Source organism: Eumetopias jubatus, unplaced genomic scaffold (genome assembly GCF_037043125.1).
Source record: "Eumetopias jubatus isolate StellerSeaLion01/CBP00866 unplaced genomic scaffold, mEumJub1_p1.0 scaffold_3, whole genome shotgun sequence".
Taxonomy (NCBI): Eukaryota; Metazoa; Chordata; class Mammalia; order Carnivora; family Otariidae; genus Eumetopias; species Eumetopias jubatus.
The window spans coordinates 54,138,594-54,159,630 of NW_028274809.1; the positions used below are offsets into that span (position 1 = coordinate 54,138,594).

Below are 21,037 nucleotides of genomic sequence, written 5' to 3' on the forward strand. Positions count from 1 at the left end.
GTGTTAAAGATGGTATTCTAGACATGATGACTCACTGAAATGCTTTTACCATCTGATTATAATAAAATAATTTCTTCCCTGGTAATGCATATTATATGTCTTTCCAATATATTTAATCCATTTGGGTTGCTGAGCATGTGTTTTAATTCACCTTAATTTTAAAAATTTATTTCAAAATTTTTGGCACTTACTAGATTTAGGAAATCCCTTAACAGATATTGTTGTCATCTTAGAAACAATAATATATGACTATCAGAATACCACCTATGTACCATTGTTTTAAGTGTTTTACAAATATTATCTTATTTAATCCTCCCGCAAAACATATATGATGTAGGTATTCCCATTATCCCCAATTTGCAATGAGGAAACTGAGGCACAGAGAGACTAAGGCAGTGGGACTTCAGAACCCATGCTCCTACCCCATTGCCTTTGTCATATTGTGTGATTTATTTTGTTGTTGTTTTGTGATCATAATCAAGTTTATTATTCCTGTTAATCTCTGTATTCCATAGAAATACCCTGAAAATATCCCCTGATTTCTCTGGCAAATGCTAAATATGTGATTCAATCTACTAAACTACTACTGGTTGTTATTCCCCTAGCTTTAATCATAGTGTATTTTTAGGTTGGTTGATTATTTTATTGCTTATAATCTGTCTTTTCTCATTGGAATATTACCTTTTCAAGGGTAGAGACCTCTGTTTCATTCACTGCTATATTTCTAATGCATAAGTGCCTGGTATATAGCAAATGCTCAATAACTATTGGTTGCATGAATAAATACTGACTGAATGAATTGTATTAAAAGTGTATTTTTTCTATATGTAATGTGATTTAATCAGTCAGCCAATATTTATAAGCATCAATTCTGTGCCTAGTGTGGTGTTCTGTCTATGGCACTTGTAAATAGCAGGTCCTCTTCCAAGCACTTTACATAAGCAACTCTTTTAATCTCTCCAATAACCCTACAAGGTGGTCTGAAAAGATCCCCCAAAATGGTAAGACATGACTCCTTTCCATATGGAGCTACAAATCTAGTTGAGAAATAATACTAATGGAAATGAAATAGTTAGAAAACAAAGCAAGTTTGTAATATAAACATATAATTATTAAATTTTGACAATAGTCAAATTTTAGAAAAAAGGAATATAGGCAGGTGTTTCAACTTTTAAAAGGAGTTGGTCATTCATCTTGGTCAAAGATGAAGGGAGGAATTCGGATAGATGAAGGGAGGAAGGGGATGATACTTCTGCAAAGAACAACTAAATTAAGGTAGAGACCAAGGATGATCCTTGGGGCCCGGTAATAATGGTGTATGTCACTGAGCAGGTAGGAGGGGCAGGCCGTAGATAGCTTTGAAACCTAGGCAGAAAGGTTTGGACAGGAGGTGGTGGGCATCAGTAAATCACTGCTTTTGTGTAATTTATATAGTCAGGAAAATAAGTCTTCTAGCCATATGTGGATTAAATGGAATAGAGTATAAAGCACTTGTCCCAGTTCTTGGCATGTAATAACTATCACTAAATGGTAGCTATTATTATTACTGCTAATAATAATAATAGCAGAGAAAGTTTTGCCTTGAATTTTTAACCTGGATAAATAGACTCATTCTGGTTTGTTTGTTTGTTTGTTTTAAGTCAGGTCTACCTAATTTGTCTTTCTAAAGCTTAACTAATGATAGTATATTGATTAAGACAAACAACTGGGATTCCCTATGAAGAAATGGGCAGATCCCACATATACTCCAGTAAAGAAAATATGTTGTTTTAATGTCATACCCATAGACAGAGCTAAAAAATAATCACACAAGGGTGCCTGGGTGGCTCAGTAGGTTAAGAGTGTGACTTGATTTTGGTTTGAAGTCTTGATCTTGGGATCCAGGGATCAAGCCCTTCCTCGGGATCCACACTCAGTGGGGAGTTTGCTTGTCCCTCTCCCTCTACTCCTCCCCCTGCTCGTGCTCTCTCTCAAATAGATAAATAAAATCTTAAAAAAAAAAAGCACATGATAAAGTTTCCAAACTACTAGCTACCTATACTTTATTAAAATGTGCCATTGCCACAATGAAAAACAGTGTGATGTTTCCTCAAAAAATTAAAAATAAAATTACTATATGACACAGTGATTCCATTTCTGGGTATATACACAAAAGAATTAAAAGCAGGATCCCAGATAATTTGCACACCTGTGTTCATAGCAGCATTATTCACAATAGCTAAAATATGGAAGCAGTACAAGTGTCCATAGATGGATGAATGGATATGCAAAATGTGGTGTGTACACACACACACACACACACACACACACACACACACAATGGAATATTAGTCAACCTTAAAAAGGGAAGAAATTCTGACAGATGCTGCAACATGGATGAACCTCAAAGACATTATGTTAAGTTCAATGAGCCAGTCACAGAAAGATAAATACTGTATGATCCCATTTATATGAAATACTTAGAATAGTCAAAATCATAGAGACAGAAAGCAGAATGGTGGTTGCCAGGGGTTTGGGGGAGGAGGGATAGGAGAACTATGGTTTAATGGGTATAGATTTTCAGTTTTACAAGATTAAAAGAGTTATGAAGATAGGTGGGTATAATGGTTGCACAACATAATTAATGTGTTTAATATCTTTGAACTGTACGCTTAAGAATAGTTAAGATGGTAAATTTCATGTTATATGTATTTTACCATAATAAAAAAAATTGGGGCAAAGAGGTGCTATTTGCAACTCTACAGAATCCAGTTATAGCTTTTTGATATATCCCCATGGAAGATACTTCACTAAAATTCAGCTCGTATAAAAACAGGCATTTCCCAGAGGGATAAACAAAGAAGGCATAATAACCTTTGCAAGATCCTCCATAAACTTCAAAGGATAGGAGAATGCCTGTAAGGTTTTTTGTTTTGTTTTGTTGTTTTGGGTTTTTTGTTTGTTTGGTTGGTTTTTTGTTTTGTTTTGTGATGATAGGGGAGGTGGAGTATAAGCAAACTGTATCTCAAAAAACTTTAAAAAAAATCCATCTAATTATAGTGTACCAATTTTCTTAGTACAATATATTTCATACTAACTATTCTCCAAATTGTTTTCCAGAGTTAACAGTGCAACTTATAATTAAATATTATGCTAGATGAAGAAACATAGGCCAAAGTTCAAAATGAGCTATATGTGGATAGAGAGATCTGAACAACAGAGCTTCTGTAGGGGAAAGGACTAAAAAGTTGAAAAGACAGCAAGGGACGGGGAGAAAAAAAGTGATTCAAGCCTTTTAAAGGTTTCAAAGCCAAGAATTTAAATTCAAAAGTATTAGTCCGAAATCACTTAAATTCATGTATGCAGTTTGCATTATTGTCCATGTCTCCCAAAGTAGAAAACAGTTTCTTTACGCAACACCCCAGGCCTGCTCCATCTAATTAACAGAGAAAGGTCATCTGCACACAGGAAGGCACTACCTTTGCTGCTGAAGAGCTGGATTAATCTTTTAACAAAGTCTTAAATATTTCTAATTGCCTTTGCCCTTAAATCTTGGTATTCATCAGACTTTCAGCCATATTTTCTGTCCTCTTCCTTGGTGTGGACCTGCAGTGCCACACATTCCAGCCTGCCCTCCACACCCTTTGCACAATCATCCATCCTAAGTGGGGCTTTATGGACAGAACAAATTTTTTCCTAGCCATCGTCTTTGCAGCCTTGTGACAGAGGTCCCTTTGCCTCTTGAAGGTTTATATACCACTATGACACTATGACACTATGGCACACACTTCCTTTTTTTTTCTTTTTTAGACACACACTCAGTTTCTAACAGTAAGATTAACTTGGAGTAAAAAATGCACTGTGTATTTTGGGTGCAGGTCACTGTTTGCTGTTCTGGTTGGCAATGTACACAATGATTTAAGCAATACTCCTTTGGGCATTTTAGTTTAGGGTGTGGCTATTATGTGACACAGCTGTCAACTCTTGGTTTGTTCTTGAGGGCAATTAGCAGAAAACTGGTTTTTCTGTTTTGGTTTGTTTGGACTAACTACTTGCTCAAGCAGAAGGAGCTTGCCTTCAACACTGAGGCAAACTCAACAAGGAGGCCAGGTTGGTTCTCCATCTCTGCCATGAAATGAAACCATTTATGATATTTTCTACATCCTGGTATCTCTTGATATCTACTCTTCTGAGCTTGCTCCAACCTCTCCCTTCATGGCATCAGATAAAGTTTGTGGGTCCCAGGAACTGGGATCCAGGCATGGTTTCCATCTTGCTGGCCAGAGGGCAGATGCTGAGACCAGAGACCTGGGTAGTAGCTATATAGCTGCGGAGCAGCCATGACATATTCTGGGAAACAAAAATAATTGCTGAACATCAAAGTGTATGTGAAAGCACTTTTCCCTCTTTGACTCAAGAATATTATCATGAACCTTAGCAAAACAAAGCAATGGTGCTAATTCAGTCTTCTGAACATTAGGCTTGAACCTGAACATGCTTTTGAAATGAGTTAAGGGTTTAAACAGTGAGTGGACTGTTTAACTCTTGTTTATTGCTTTATCCTCCATTCTGGCTTTGTCCCAGAGGTTTCCATTGGCTCTAGCAGTTTTAGAGTCAGTCTCTCTGATGTATTTGCATCTGACCTCTGACCTAAACTGCAGTGTTATTTTCAGCTGTTCTTTGACAGGGAATCCAACAGCTGCTGTTTAATACCACAGACAACTTGTGACACGTGCTGGGTTTCTAGCAAGAGGATTAATCTGATGATCTTGGGCTCTGATTTGAAGCTGTCTGTAATTTTCCTGCATAATGGGTGGAGAAGAATAAAAATGAAACCTGAAGTACATTGTTATCCTTTTTAAAAAATTCAGTAAAATATACAATGTTAACCCTTAATTAAACAAACAAACAAAAAAACCATTTTGTTGCTGCAATTAAAAGGTAATAACAAGGTAATTACTTCCTGGTAGTTGTGATAATTGAATTTGAAAATGCTAGTGAGTGGAGTAAGTAATCACAAAGAAATCCTGAAATGGTAGATATCGATAATTGCTCATTGAAATATTTTTTAAATGTCCCTAAGAAATCTGAAGCTCTGAGAAAATGTGACCATGCCACATAAACTTAACAAAAGGCAATAAGTTTTAGAAAAGGGAATTAATCTAAAATTATAAGCAACTTTGTGGCTTAATTCCAAAATACATACTAGAACTTATTATTTTTTTTAAAGATTTTATTTATTTATTTGACAGAGAGAGACACAGCGAGAGACGGAACACAAGCAGAGGGAGTGGGGGAGGGAGAAGCAGGCTTCCCGCTAAGCAGGGAGCCCAATGTGGGGCTGGATCCCAGGACCCTGGGATCATGACCTGAGCCGAAGGCAGACGCTTAATGATTGAGCCACCCAGACGCCCCTAGAACTTATTTTTAAAGTACATTTTGTGGGGTTTTCTTTGCATAAGGGAGACTTGAAAATCTTGAAAAGATTGATATCCAGGTCCCTGATTGGCTGGTTTCAAAGTCCACCCTAGCTATAATAGATTCAATGGCAAAATTAATTTGGGTTGTCAGGATGTAATTTTTTTTCCCTTTGCTATTAAACATCAACTGATAGGCAGAGAGCTAGAAACTGCCCTCCCCATTTAAGATAATGGCAAAAATATCAGGCACTTAGTGTTACCATACCAGGGGTGTGGCTATTCTTTCCCATTCTCTTCTCTCTCTCTCCCCTCTCGTGATAAACTCAATGGGGTTGTCTATTTTTAACCTCCTGTTCTTTCCTTTTGGCAGAGTAATCAGTGCGAGCTGAGCTCTTTCCCTGAATGAATCCAAGTAGCCCCAGTGATTGCCTTCTGAAATGACCAGCAGACACACATCTGTCCAGAGGCTGTCCAGAGTATAAATTCTGGTTCTAAAGTACCATGTCTAGCCAAGGAAGTCCTGGTGTGGAGTTTTCTACGACGACAGTTAGTTCAGTAGCTGTTCAGGCTGGGGACTCCAAAGTCGTGATAGCTGTCATAAAGGTAAGACAACTTTCTTTTTTCTCTGTGGCTCTTGGCTTTTTGCAGGGTGTTAATAATCCTAAAGAACATTCCACATATTCAGCAGCACTCAGCATATAGAAATAGCATAGCAAGTACATCTTACTTCTAAGTTTAAGAAACCAAACATGGTTTCTCTTTCAGTTAGTCAGAAAACATCTACAGCAGCTTAATTAAAACAAAAACAAAAAACTCTACCGTATACTTTCAATTTGGTTTTTAAATGCAAGGTACTCATGACTGCAAGTTCACAGGCTGGAGAATCAAGGGGACCTGTAAAATGTTTGTGATTTTTGAGAGTGGATGTGATGGAGGACTGAAGAGGACGGTCCCAGTAGATACATGATGGAGGGCAGGGAACACCTAATAGGAGGCTCTGATATGTGCCCTCTGCAGCACTGCTTTTGACATGGTAAAGGCACTAGTAAATCCTTATCACATTTTGGGGGAATGAAGACCCTGCCAGGGAAGGTGCAAAGGGCAGATGTCAAATTTGCCCTTATCAGCAGGAAGTTTAAGCCACTTGAGGCTTAGGGCTATTGCATATTTTATGTCCAAGTAATTTGCTGATTTGCAAAGATGGCCACATACCTTTAGGCTGAAGAAGACATCCATGATTTTATTTCCTATGAAACGTCTTGCAAAAACCCTTGAAGCATTATGCTTGGATTTAGACAAGTCACTACTTCAGGAATTCAGTGTTTAATGAAGTGAACAAGGCAAACAAGCTGGTGCCCACCAGCCAGTTACTTTCAGGACCGCACAAACCTGAGCTGAATGACTTCTCTGGCCTTTGTTAGAAGCGTGGACTGAGGCCTGTTTAATTTAACTTAATTGCTGCGAATTTTATGTTAATATGAAAAGTTATAACAGGAAAGCCGCACTTGATACTCTGCAAAACGATTCACTCTAGAAGAGCTGAATATAAAGTGTTCCTACTGATGTGATTCCCAGTGCTCTTGAGACTTGGCCCCATGCAAATAGCACCTCTGATGATTCCCTGGCCCTCAAGTCCTTTCAAAGGCAGTAGGTGGACATGGAAAGAAGCCTGAAGCAGAAGTAGCAAAAATTGATAATTTGCATGTGATTTTATGATGCTTTGAGTAACTACAAATTTCAGCAGTGAGGGAAGAGAGGCAAACTCATTGTTTTAAAAAAGTTAACTTTTCTTTCCCTCAAATAGGAAACATTTCTTAGAGCAGGAAGAGGAATAATGTGTATGGGATAAATTATAGGAGAATCAGAGGTCAATTGACAGTGCAGGGGAAAAAAAAAAGTCCTAAAATTATGCTGGAAATACTTATTTTAACTTGATCGTGTTTCTAAGAATGTTCCCTCTGACCACCCTCCACAGCTTCTTTAACTTACTGCTGTCCCAAATAAAATAAACCTCAAGCTATTTTATTTTAGAGTAGAAAGTCCATCTTAAAGGAATAGAAGTGTCTGTGTCAGATCTGTATGGGTTTGTTTCCAAATGGTCTTAGGGCACTCATGATCTGGACTAGCCACACATATTTTTCGTTTCTCTTCAACAATTTGCTTATCCATGTGCACTTGCCTTTTAGTAGTTCCTCTTGCTTAATCAGTTGTTGCGTCTTAGAAAAGCAATTCCTCAGGAAATGCAATGGTGAATTATATCTTGGAGCAGTGAAAGTGTCCTACGTGTGGAAAACAAATTGGCTGCATTCATACAGCTGTTGTCACATGCATCTAAATTTATTGACATTTTCATACATACTTTATAGATTACTCAACAACAAAAGTTGGAAAATGTTATGTTTTTAACTTTACTGTAAGATAAAAATCTGTTGCTTCATCTGCTGTTTATTCTTCCCAGTTGAACCAGTGAGGTCAATGTAAAGACACTGATCAGCCTAAATAGCATTTATAAAACCTTTCCCTTTTGATGAAGTTTGCATCCCATTTGCCCCTATATGCAATTTCACTATTTTTATGGAATTAAGTTTTGTGAGAGAGAGAATGTACAATTGTGTAACATGTGCTGTAATTTTATAATATTCAATAATACACAATCTATTGTATGTGTTCTTCATTTGAGAATTTTTAATTTAAATACAGTATGCCAAGAGAAAAGAATTTACCCTAAGAGTGAAAAAAAAGACAGGGTGTGGATTTATATTAAACCTGTTATATTTCAATTTCAGGAAGGCCTATCTCTATAGAAAGAATAAATTTGTTCACAGTAAAACTAAAACAGAAAAAAAGAAAGAAAGAAGAAAAAGGAGAAGGGTAAAGGGGAAGAAACAAGAGGAACTAAAAGTGCATTTTATTTCGTTTTTATTTATAGTGTGGCAAGTGGGTGCAACTTCAGTTGGCTGAATCACAGCCCAATCTTCTAGAAATTGGTAGCAGTCAAGATGAGACCAAAAAACTTCTTCATGATCATGAACTTCTTTTGGCCAAGCTCAAGGTAAGCTATTAAAATGTGAAGCAGATACAAAATTAAAAAGAAAGTAAAAAGCTATTTCTTATACTTCCTCTTGATTTCTCTGACATCACTGGCCTATTGCCCTATTGATAATGGAAAATCTCTATAGTTATTTATGAGCAAATACCAGCATTCGAGAGAGGTAACAAGATTTTTTAAAAACTTTCCCTAATGTGATAGAAAATATGGAGTGATAATATTTCCACTGTGTAGAAATAACTAATTTTTTTTCCTGGCTGCCTCAGTGAAAAAAAAATTCCATCATTTTTCCATTTCATACATTATACTGTTAAGTCACAACAACAGATCCAAACTTTCTGTTGTTAATGATACCTGCTGGCAAGAATAATATAGAAGCTTATTTTCCCTCTGTTGAACTGTTGAAAACATCTGATTTTGTATTTAATATTAAGAGTTCTTGAAACCAAATAATAATTTTAGGAAAATCAGAGTTATTATTCCATATATGTGTGGTTATTTAGTTCAGAATCTAAAAATAACATTAGCTTGAGATTCCCAGATAAGGTATCAAGTCAGGGCCAGCTACATAACTTGTGGGGCTTAGTGCAAAATAAAAAGGTGGGCTTCCTGTTTAAAAAGCAAGAAAAAGCTTTTTCTTGACCTGTCACATTGTATTTTATCTGCTATTTAATGTCTAGTTCCTTCAGGCCTGGGATACATTCTGGCCAAGTGCACACCCTCACAGGCTCTGGGCCCCGGCCATGGCTCAGTCACAGGGTGTGGGCCTGACCCCAGGCTTTCCCTAGCTGTGCCTTGATCCCAGCAGGGCAGATGGCAGAGATCATTGAACAAGGGTAGGGGAGCAGACAGGATAGCAGAGACTCTCTGGGAGGCAGGGCTCTATGTGAGATAAAGCACCGATCCCCCAGCACTTCCTCTGTTGTCCCATTGGACTTACAAAACACAAATTCAGAAATCAAATTATTAAAAAGTTCAAAACAGTGACAGGCAGAGTCACTTTAAATCCCAAGTTTAAACCCTTCTAAGAACAGAGCCCAGGGATGCAGCCAGCCATGTGAGTAAGAACGCTTGTAGGTAAATGAATGTCTTCACTAAGATCAAAGAGGTTTGATTAGGCAGCCAGCAATGACTCTGTTTTTAGTGCTTTAATATTACTGTCTTCTTTGAACATCCTAGGCTGGATTGTATACTTGCTTCCTAGATTTAGAAGCAGCTCTAAACTGCATCTGATATATACAGACAGTGGTTTTCTGATTGGACAGTAATAAAAGTAATTGGGTATATGAGACTGGAAAGTTGAAGAAAGAATTAGTACTGAAGGAGGGAGCCATTAGAATCCAGAATTTATTCTCCTGTTTAGGCAGCTCCTTGCTCTGGGCTCTGGGCTGTCTTTCAAAGTAGAAATCCCTGGCCACCAGGAAGTTCTTTGTATGTAAGAAAAGAACACATTATGATGTGAAAGAGCATTGAACCAGGAATCAAAAGATCTATGTTTTAGCACTAATTATACCGTTAACTAGTGTAATTCAGCTAAAAATTTAAAGTCTGACTGCGGCTGCTACACAAATAAACTGAATTCCATGAATTGTGGAAACCCAATACTTCCTCAAAATTCCTGCTCATCCCTAGAGGTTTACTTTCTCATGGTCTCCTGTGTCCCCAGCTCCTTCTTCTATACCTGCCAACTGTTTGTGCTGTAGTTAACTTGGACTTGAAACTACATCCCTTCCCCTGTTTCCACTAACTCTTCATGCCCAGCCAGCATTTGCAGGTATACTAATGAAATGTGAGTGGTGGGGAAGCTCACGGAAGTGTGGGTCTTTCACGCTCCCTCTTTCTCCCAACCCTATGCCTCTCCAGGGCCACACAACTCCAGGGGGAATGCTGTCTCAGGCGAAGCAGTTTGGCTCCACAGCAACTATGCTTAAATGCTTAAATTTGCTTACCTAAATCAATCCAGGAGCTCAGTGGGGTGGGGGTGGGGGTGGGGAAGGAAAAGGGCTTTCCATTTAACAGGATCCATTCTCAGAAGATGCTTGTGGTTCAGAATGTAAAGTCCTGTTGTCCTTTTACGCTAGGCTTCTGGCTATGGACTACCTTCTGGACTTCAGGCTTTTTAACGGTAAAATGAAGGGAGAAGATTGATCAAAGCTCCATATCTATTGTGGATCTTACCATAAGGTGCCATGGGATCATGGAGCCATTCTCCTTCTCTGTACATGGATCTAAGAACATGAGGTCTCAGGTAAAAAGGCCTTTTGGCTTCACGTAGGCCTCTAGCCATGACCTCTCTATGTCCATCTCCCATACCCTCCTCGACCCCACCTATCACTAGCAACTTAGCCACCCACCCCCCAAAGAAATTTTAAGTAGTAGCATCCTCCTCCAATGTTATTGATTAAAAAAAAGAAATCAAGGAGTCTGAAGTCTGTTCCAGATTTGCTGACAAAAGACTTCTTAAAATAAAAAAGTGGGGTGCCTGGTTGGCCCAGTCGGTCAAGCAGTCACCTTCAGCTCAGGTCATGGTGGCTGGGGTGTGGAGTGGGGGGGGGTCCCCTGCTCAGCAGGGAGCCTGCATTTCCCTCTCCCTCTCCTCTTCCCTCTGCTTGTGCTCTCTTGCTCTCTCTGTCAAATAAATAAATAAAATCTTAAAAAAAGATTAAAAAATAATAAAAAGGTAAATTCCATATTGCAGATGTATAGATCATGAATTTAACCAATTTATTAGCTATTACACTGTCTTGTAGGGACAACTTAACCTGTAGCACAAAGTTGTTGGATCCAAGTTAGTTTTTTATTTTAAATATTTTATTTATTTATTCATTTGAGAGCAAGAATGAGATAGAGAGAGCATGAGAGGAGGGAGGGTCAGAGGGAGAAGCAGACTCCCTGCTCATCAGGGAGCCTGATGCAGGACTCGATCCCGGGACTCCAGGATCATGACCTGAGCCGAAGGCAGTCGCTTAACCAACTGAGCCACCCAGGCACCCGGATCCAAGTTAATTTTAATATGAGCTTTTTTAAGATTTTATTTATTTATTTGACAGAGAGAGACACAGCGAGAGAGGGAACACAAGCAGGGGGAGAAGCAGACTCCCGCTGAGCAGGAAGCCCAATGTGGGACTCGATCCCAGGACTCTGGGATCATGACCTGAGCCAAAGGCAGATGCTTAACGACTGAGCCACCCAGGTGCCCAATATGAGCTTTTTGAATGATAACAACATTAGCAGTTCAAAAAGCCAATAATATTTAATATTTAATGTTCATTCCAGTCCTTTTCCTATGCACAGGGCCCTGCAATTTATTCTGATTATAAAGATAAATGCTGTGTAAGGGTGTTTGAGAGGGTGTAGGATTCAGCGCTGAGTCTACTCTAATTTGGGCATAGCAGTTAGCCTCTCTGGTTTCAGGTTCTTCATTTGAAAAATTATGATAAAAGCAGTTACCCTCAAACACCTAAAAATGGAAATTTTGGGGGAAAATGCAATGATATATGTATATACCTGCTGCTTTTAAAACAAAAAGTGGTATAAATGTTCTGTTAATTAATATGTCAGAGGAATTTGGATATTTAATTTGATAGAAAAGCAATGTTCTGCCTCCATTGAAAATTATCTCAAACCCTTTTAATTTAGATTAAAAGGGAAATTTCTGGAAACAGAATTTTTGTGAGATTTTCCTAATGTTGGTAATGTCTATACCCTGAAGATATTATTTTCCTTTCAGCAGTATAGTACTTAATTCCAGTGGAATGTCCAGAGAAAAAATAATTTCCCTATTTTCAGTGGTGAAAACATAATCATGTGGAAAAAGCATTAACTCCCAAAAGGCATCTAGATTCTCAAACCATACTCAAATTATTTCTAATGAGAAAGAAGAAATTTGGGAAAGGGGAGAGAGATTTAAGTCAGGTAAAGATTTGCCTATGGCTGCTTTTGACATTGCATTCCTAAGTGGTTCTCAGAGGAAAGAGGAATTGGAAGGACGTTAAGGATGTTGCTGAGAATATTCTCCTCAGCATCTGCCTTGTAACTAACGACATTGCAATTGTCCAAAGGAATTTACAAACCAAACGAACTTCCGGCCACTGGCTCCTGTATTGGTACATATACAATATTAGCATCCAGGGAAGAATGACCCTTTTGAGTATAGAATACTAAATTTCACCTCTGATTTGACTTATAAATCTATTGGTTCCCTGATTCCGACTAAATTTCTGACTCAGGGAATACTTATTTTTCTTCTATTTCCATTTACTCAGCTAAAAATGAATGCATGAGAGTCAAAATATATTACTAGTAAAACTAAAAGTCTTATTAAAACTTGCCTTACATAAGAAATAGCATGATTTTCTACTATAAACTTGAGTATTCACTAAGAGTGTAGTATTTAAAATTTTTTTATTGTGGTAAAATATATATAACATAAAATTTGCAATTTCAACCCGTTTTTAAGTGTACATTTTATGGCATTAATTACACTCACAGTGTTGTACAGCTATCACCACTATTTCCCAAGCTTTTTCTTCACTTCAAATATAAACTCTGCACCTAGTAAGCAATGACTCTTATTCCTGCCTTCTCTGGTAACCTCAAATCTACTTTCTGCCTCTACAAATGTGTCCATTTTAGGTGCTTCATATAAATGGACTCACTCATATACTTGTCCTTTATGGTGGGCTTTATTTCACTTAGCATATAATGTTTTCAAGGTTCCTCCATGTTGTAGTATGTATCAGAACTTCATTCCTTTTTATGAATGACTAATACTTTATTGTATGGATATACCACATTTTATTTATCCATTCATACTTTGATGGACCCTTGAGTTGTTTCTGCTTTTCAACTATTATGAATAATTCTGCAATGAACATTGGCATACAAGTATCAGAGTACCTATTTTCAGTCATGTTGGGTATATTTAATTTTTTGAAGACACACCAAAAGGTTTTCACAGCAGCTGCATCATATTACATTCCTACCAGCAACATACATGTGTTCTAGTTTCTCTACATCCTTGCCCAAACTTGCTATTTTCTGTGTTTTTGATTATAGCCATCCTACTGTGTGTGAAGTGGTATCTCATGGAGGTTTTGATTTATATTTCCCTAATGACTAATGATGTTAACCCCCTTTTCATGTGTTTAGACAATTGTGTATCTTCTTTGAAGAAATGTCTATTCAAGTATTTTGCCCACTTTTTAATCAGGTTGTTTTTTGTTGTGGAGTTGTAAGAGTTCTTTATATATTCTGGATATTAATCCCTTATCAAATCTAGGATTTGCTAACATTTTCTCCCATTCTGTGGGTTGTCTTTTCACTTTCCTGATAAGGTCCTTTAAGAATGAAGAATAAAGGGTGCCTGGGTGGCTCAGTTGTTAAGCGTCTGCCTTTGGCTCAGATCATGATCCCAGGGTTCTGGGATCGAGCCCCCTATCAGGCTCCCTGCTCAGTGGGAAGCCTGCTTCTCCCTCCCCTGCTCCCCCTGCTTGTGTTCCCTCTCTCGCTGTGTCTCTCCCTGTCAAATAAATAAGTAAAATCTTTTAAAAAAGAATGAAGAATAAAGGAAATCTGTGTGACTTAATTGTATATATTTCCACACTAGAGAAAATTTTATAGCATGTATGTTGAGAATGTGATGGAACCCTTTAGGACAGTATTGGAAGAGGACTGACCTGTATTACCTTATCTGCATCGTAGCAGTGTTTTACCCTGAATGTTTACTTCATATAGGAAATCCATTTTCTCTCTTTCCCTATTTTCCTATAGACCCATAAGTTAGAAAATTTGACTCTCTTGAGTTAGAAATGCTACTCTCTCAGATGCCTTCACCCATCTCTCCTGCTTCCCTACAGGAGTGAGGGGCGCTGTGTTCCCTGATTGGTGAGACTAGGGAAAGAAGTCGCTGCCATGGGGAAGCCAACCTCAAGGTTTCTCACTGCAGACCCTGTCTACCCATGGGCTACATGTTCTTTACTCTCTCTGCTGCTGCTGACCCGGTTGGAAATCCCTGCCTGCCAGAGGCAGGCTACAATCTCACCCTCTAGGGCAGCTGAATGTGTGTCTGTGCCTCAGACCCAACTCTCTCCACAAGCAGGTCCCAATGACTAGAAGTAGAAAACTAAATCAGCCCATCCTCTGGTCCAGTTTTATGGTAATGAGAGCAGCTATTTTGATCCATATCTGACCTTTATGTCAATTTTTCAATTGATTTGTAATCTTGAGGGGAGAGGGGTAAGATTAATTTGTACCTTCCAAATTCCAATATTAAAAAAAATTTTTTTTAATTTAATTCTAGTGTAGTTATATTAGTTTCTGGTATACAATATAGTGATTCAACAATTCCATATATTACCCAGTGCCCATCAAGATAAGTGTATTCCCAATCCCCATTACCTATTTCACCCATCCCCCCCACCAACCTTTCCTCTGGTAACCATCTGTTTGTTCTCTATAGTTAAGAGTCTGGTTTTAGTTTGTCTTTTTGTTTTTCTTTGTTCAATTGTTTTGTTTCTTAACTTCCACATAAGAGTGAAATCATATGGCATTTGTCTTTCTCTGATTGGCTTATTTTGCTTAGCATTGTACTCTCTAGCTCCATCTATGTTGTGGCAAATGGCAAGATTTCATTCTTTTAATGGCTGAATAATATTCCATTGAATATATATATATATATACACCACATCTTCTTTATCCATTCATCAGTTGATGGACATTTGGGCTCTTTCCATAAGTTGGCTATTTTTTTTAACTTACTAATTTGTTTAAAGTAGGCTCCACACCCAGCATGGAGCCCAATGTGGGGCTTAAACTCATGACCCTGAAATCAAGACCTGAGCTGAGCTCAAGAGTCAGACATTTGACTGAATCACCCAAGCACTCCCATAAATTGGCTATTGTAAATAATGCTTCAGTAAACATAGGGGTGCATATATCCCTTTGAATTAGTTTTTTTGTATTCTTTGGGTAAATACCTAGTTGTGTGATTACTGGATTATAGGGTAGTTCTGTTTTTAACTTTTTGAGGAAACTCCATACTGTTTTCCACAGTGGCTGCACCAGTTTGCATTCCCACCAAGAGTACAAAAGAATTGCTTTTTCTTGGTGGTTCAAAGGGATCTGTGTCTTAGTGTTCTAACATATAAAGGACCTGTCATATTTTCACTGATTATTTTGAAGAGAATCACTGAAATAAGGTAGGAGCTACTAGGAGCTATAGTAGGCAGTTTAATTTTCTTTTATACTTTTGAAGATGGAGAACTTTTTCCATTAAAAAACAAAAAAGTATTTTTACAATTATGAAACAGTAAAACTTCGGGGTGATTTTTCCCTACCTTGCTTGGCACTTTTCTAGGCTATGGGGTATTTCTTTTCTGAAATGTTCAGCTCCAGTGAGTACTGTGGAAGTGTGGAGTGAAATAAAATTCAAATTCTTTAGATTGGAGAGTGCCATGAACAATCTGATAAAATATTATTTTTATAAGATAAGTTGGTTTAAGAGAGAGTCTATGACAATAGTCTTCCCAGACATGGAGTTAAGGCATATTAATATTGTAAATATCACAAATAATTTGTTAGCAGTTCAGGTTAAGCAGCAGTTCAGAGTGTGATTATACTTAATGAAGTGTTGATGGGAGTTGATTTATTAGAGGGGAAGGAATTCTGTAAGTGGAACATTTTGTATGCACAGAGACTGTACAGTAAAAAATTGGGGGAGGACACTATATTATCCCCGGTCTTGGCTCAGTAGTTAAGGTTGGACTTGACTCCTTGGCAGAAGCTCAAGGGCCTATGGGAAAGATGAGACACTCACCATATTACTCTGGCCTGGGACACCAAGTGACAAAGAGTTGGCAAGAAAGAGAGGCATCTTCCATATTTCTGAAGGGAATAGAGCATGCCTTGGTTATAGCAAATACTGACAACTTTTTTGACAACTTTAGAAGAACCCAGTATATAGGAAAATTGTGGTAGATTAAAGATGGCCATAAATTCTTTGGCACTCCTCCCATTGCGAAGTGAGGTCTGTGTCCATTCTCTTAAAACTGGATAGACTCTTGGACTGCTTTGCCCCAAATATTACAACATAGGTAATGCTGTCACAGTTTCCAGACCCAATGTCAAAAGACCGGCTGCTTTTACTTTCTGTAATTTCAGATAGTCACTCTTGGAACCTAACCAACTTGTGAGGAAGTCAAGTAGCACAGTCGAGGCCCATGTGGAGAAGAACTGAGGCTCCTAGCAACAGCTCTGGCTGAGGTCTTGGGTAACAGCCAAACAACTTGCGAGTTATGTGAGTGAGCCATCTGAGCCATCTTAGAAGTAGATTCTCCAGGCTGGGTTCAGCTTAACTGTGTGGAGCAAAGACAAATCTTCCCCACCGAGCCCTGCCCAAGTTGACAATTGTGAGCAAAGTAAATAAGTATTTTAGGCCACTAAAATTTGCAGTGGTTTGTCACACAGCAATAAATTTTGAAGGGATTTTGAAGTCAGAACTCATGAACAAAAGATACAGAAAGAAGAAAACAAGAGTTTTCATGGGGAGAAAGTTGAGAAGTGGAACTAAGATTCTCTAAAATGAAAGATGATGTGATTGTTCTAATGATAAGCAACAAGAAAATTCTGAAGTTTGTGAATGATTTACTTTTAGAAAATTGAAAGCAGGTTCTAAAATATATCTGTTATAATGTTAGTCTGTTTGACTTTCATTTTGGTATACTTTTTTGAACAGGAAGTAAAGGTTTGTAGTTATAATTCAGCACACAGGGATATGCACAAAATATTACAGGTAGAGTGTGGAAAGAATGACTACCTGCCAGGGAATTCAGGGGAAGCTTGATAAGGAAAATGATATTTGGCTGTCCTGGAGATGAATATGAGTTTTCCAGATACCACAGACCAAATTTAAAGGACAAACAATGGACTGGGAGAAATATATTTGCAGTTTATATGAAAGTTAAAGAGTTACAATCCTTCGTATTGATAAGACAAAAAAACAAATAAAATCAATAAAAAACATGATTCACAGAAGAGAGGCAAATCACCAATAAACATACAAAAGGGATGCTCAACATCAGTAATAGCCCGAGAAGCAAAACTAAATAATAATAAAAAAAACCATGATTTGCCTAATGTAACATTAAAAATTCAAGATATTTATAATATCCAATGACAGAATACAAGGAAAGGTACATTCTACCCTACTGTTGGTGAGAATTTGGACTGACACAATCATTTTGGAAACTAGCAAGCATTAAAATGTAAAATGCTTACATGCTATGACTCAGCAACCTCACTTCCCAGAATCTCTCCTTAGAAATGAGAGCACTACTAAGGATATAGATACAAAAATGCTTTTGCTATGATGCTGAGCATCTTTCCACATGTTTTTAATGGAATAATTTAATTGGAAACAAAACAATGTCCAACAATAGGGAAATATTTATAAATTGACCATTTATGCTTCTTTCATACTTTGGAAGATTAAGCTGAGTCCCAGGCTTCTTGTTGTGACATAGGTAAACTCTTAGATGTTTAACCCAATGTTGGTTGGGCTTTATGGTATTTGTCACTAAATGCATTCTTATTTGAAATCTGGGTCAAAAGTCAGGATTACAACTAGCATTTTTTTTTTTAGATCATAGGCCTGTAGTCTCCAAGCTATTAGTTAGAAAACGGTGCTTCTTTAAAATATAAATCTACAAACAAAAGTTTTCATTGAAAGTAGAACCCAGAGTCCTTATTAGTTATCACAAAAAGGGTCCCCCTGGTGTGAGATCGGGACTGACAGGACAAAACTTGGATAGCTTAAGAAATACAAATGAGGGCTAAGAGAGATAAAAATGGTAGCAGAGGACTCACTGACCTCTACTCTCAGTCTTCAATACTGCTGAGTTAGCTTAAATGTTAGGATAGAAATATCCCTTTTACATTCTATCCAGATGGCAACAGATCCTTCTGCTCTAGAAAAGACCCAAGTATGTATCGTACTTGACCGAGAATGTATCTTTTCTAAATATAGATTTTGTCTTAGATATAATATATAAATGTGTAAAACTCAAGAGTTTTTCAAATGGCATAGCTATATCATTCTCATGACAAGTTCAGTAAGCTGTCAGTCCTCAGGAAAATAAGACAAACTTCTGATTCTTTGGTCAGCCCAGTCTTCCAAATCACCTGTATCCTCTCTCTCCTACCACATATTTGAGGTTCAGGGACTTAAGTGAGTTTAGAATTTTTGTCTTAAAAAGTTGTCTGAAAATGGAATACTGGTTCCAGGTCCAGGCAAGATGGAATAAACACACTTCACCCTATCTCCATTACAGGCAGCTATAAACCCTGGCAGAATGTGTGTATGCAGAGTACGCTGACAGTTAAAGGCTAGCAGGTAGATGAGGGAAAGATCAGAATTCCCAAACCACCAAACAGCAGTGTTGTTGTTTTTCTCCCTCCAGTGTTGCCCAGCTTAGATTTAAAAGCAAGTTGACACCCTGAAGTATACCCTGAGGTAGACAGAAACAGCTCCAGAAGAGTGAAGACTCTTTCATATCTAAGCAGTAAAAAGAGAGCTTCCATGGGTCAGACAGAAAGGGAGGAAATACCCTGCTTTTGTTTTTGCTTTTTGCTTTTTTATTCTGTCTTCCCCAGCGCAGGCAGTCCCCTAGAGGCAGCTGTGATGGAGAAGGTGGAGGCAACCAGGTAGGTTCCTGAACCTCTGAGAAGGGAGAAACCCATCTCTGAACAGAGGAATTATGGTATCAGAACTTGCAGTGAATTTACGTCACCTTTTTTTTTTTTTACATCACTTTTTTCCTCCTTCTGTTCTCCCCACTGTTTGGTCCTGCAGACATAGTGCTGGGAACTACATGGCAGAGTGAGTAAACCAAAGCTTCAGGTTTTGGGCCAGAGGACCAGTAAGGGGGTTTCCATGGTACAGATTTCAGGCCCTGAGTCAAGTCAGTGAAATTAGAAGAAGCAATCTCACCTTTCAACTCTGTAACTCTTACTTATATAGATGGCTTTCCGATTTTCTTTTTAAAAAGCTCAATTACTCTGTCGGTAAACAGGGAACTCTGAAGAACCACAAGCTCTCAGATTCAGTTTAATAGGACACTTTTCTAAACTTTAATTTTCAACTCAAAACATATCCAAAGTTTTTACATAATTGAATTTGGAGAAACCCAAACCACCCAACGCTATTGCTCACTGCTTTCTGAGAGCCTGAGATTCTTTGGTTCAGTGATCCCATAGGCTATTAAACTTTTATTGATGTAGTGGGAAAAAAAAACCCACTTTACTAGTGTGTTACACTTATTAGAGGAGCAATAAATACAAATATATAACGCTAACCACACATGGAAGTCAACATATGTAATTTTAAATACATATCCATATAAATTTTAGAGCATAAAATACTTACAGTAAAAAAGGATAAATGTATCAAATCAACAATCTAAGTTTCCACCTTATGAAATTAGAAAAATAAGACCAAATTAAAACCAAAGCAAGCAGAATGAAGGAAAAAATAAAGAGCAGAAATCAATAAAATTGTAAGCAGGAAAACAATAGGGAAACGAATGGCTCTTTGAAAAGGTCAGTGAAATCGATAAGCCTCTAGCCTGACTGAGAAAGGAAAAAAGAGAGAAAACAAAATGACCAGTGTTAGACAGGAGGGATGAGGCGTCACTGTAAATCCCACAGACATGAAAAGTATAAGATGGGAATGCTATGAACAACTCTATGCACATAAATTCAGTTAAAACTTAGATGAAATAAACCAATTATTTGAAGACCATAAATTGCCAAAACTCATCAATAAGCTAAGTAAAAAGTGAAAAGAAACAAATGAAATTAATTTAATAATATGCTTAATTCAACCCAGTATATCAAAAATATTATCAAATAACATGTGATCATTATAAAAATTATTAATGAGATATTTTAATTTTTTGTATTAAATCTTCAAAATCCAGTATGTATTTCATACATATTACAATCTGAAGTAGCCACATTTCAAATAGTTAGTGGATATCATATTGTACAAGGTGGATTTAGAGAATAAAGAAGAATAATCCTTCTGGGAACAAAAATATTTTACTCTTTTTAGCTCAGGAGAAGTCTGCTTATAACCAAGCCAATATATGTAGGGCCTGAAAAGGAAAATTATGAGATGAGATTTCTTTCAGGGACAAGAAATGAAAGAAAACCAGCCCAATTTATTTCTAGTAGCAAGTTTTTGAAAGCAATTAATAAAGCAGTTATTAGACACTGTCATAGGAAGGAGTAGAAATATTTTTCCTAGTGTAACATTTATAAAAATATATATGTGTGGGGCGCCTGGGTGGCTCAGATGGTTAAGCGTCTGCCTTCAGCTTGGGTCATGATCCCAGGGTCCTGGGATCGAGCCCCGCATCAGGCTCCCTGCTTGGCGGGGAGCCTGCTTCTCCCTCTCCCTCTACTGTTCCCCCTGCTTGTGCTCTCCTGCTCTCTCTGTCAAATAAATAAATAAAATCTTTTATATATATATATATATATATATATATATATATACATATATATGTATGTGTGTGTGTGTGTGTGTGTGTGT

At 37.6% G+C, this 21,037-nt stretch overlaps 1 protein-coding gene across 2 annotated transcripts in view; it reads left to right on the top strand.

The window, feature by feature from the left end:
• The first annotated feature begins 5,741 nt into the window (after positions 1 to 5,741).
• The window catches only part of CCDC141 (coiled-coil domain containing 141), a 188,954-nt gene continuing 173,658 nt past the window's right edge, over positions 5,742 to 21,037 (top strand). For both annotated transcript variants that reach the window (XM_028124937.2, XM_028124918.2), the window contains exons 1-2: positions 5,742 to 6,002; positions 8,329 to 8,451. In XM_028124937.2, coding sequence (XP_027980738.2) covers positions 5,901 to 6,002; positions 8,329 to 8,451 — 225 coding nt within the window. In that variant the 5' untranslated portion in view covers positions 5,742 to 5,900. The remainder of the gene's footprint in view (positions 6,003 to 8,328; positions 8,452 to 21,037) is intronic.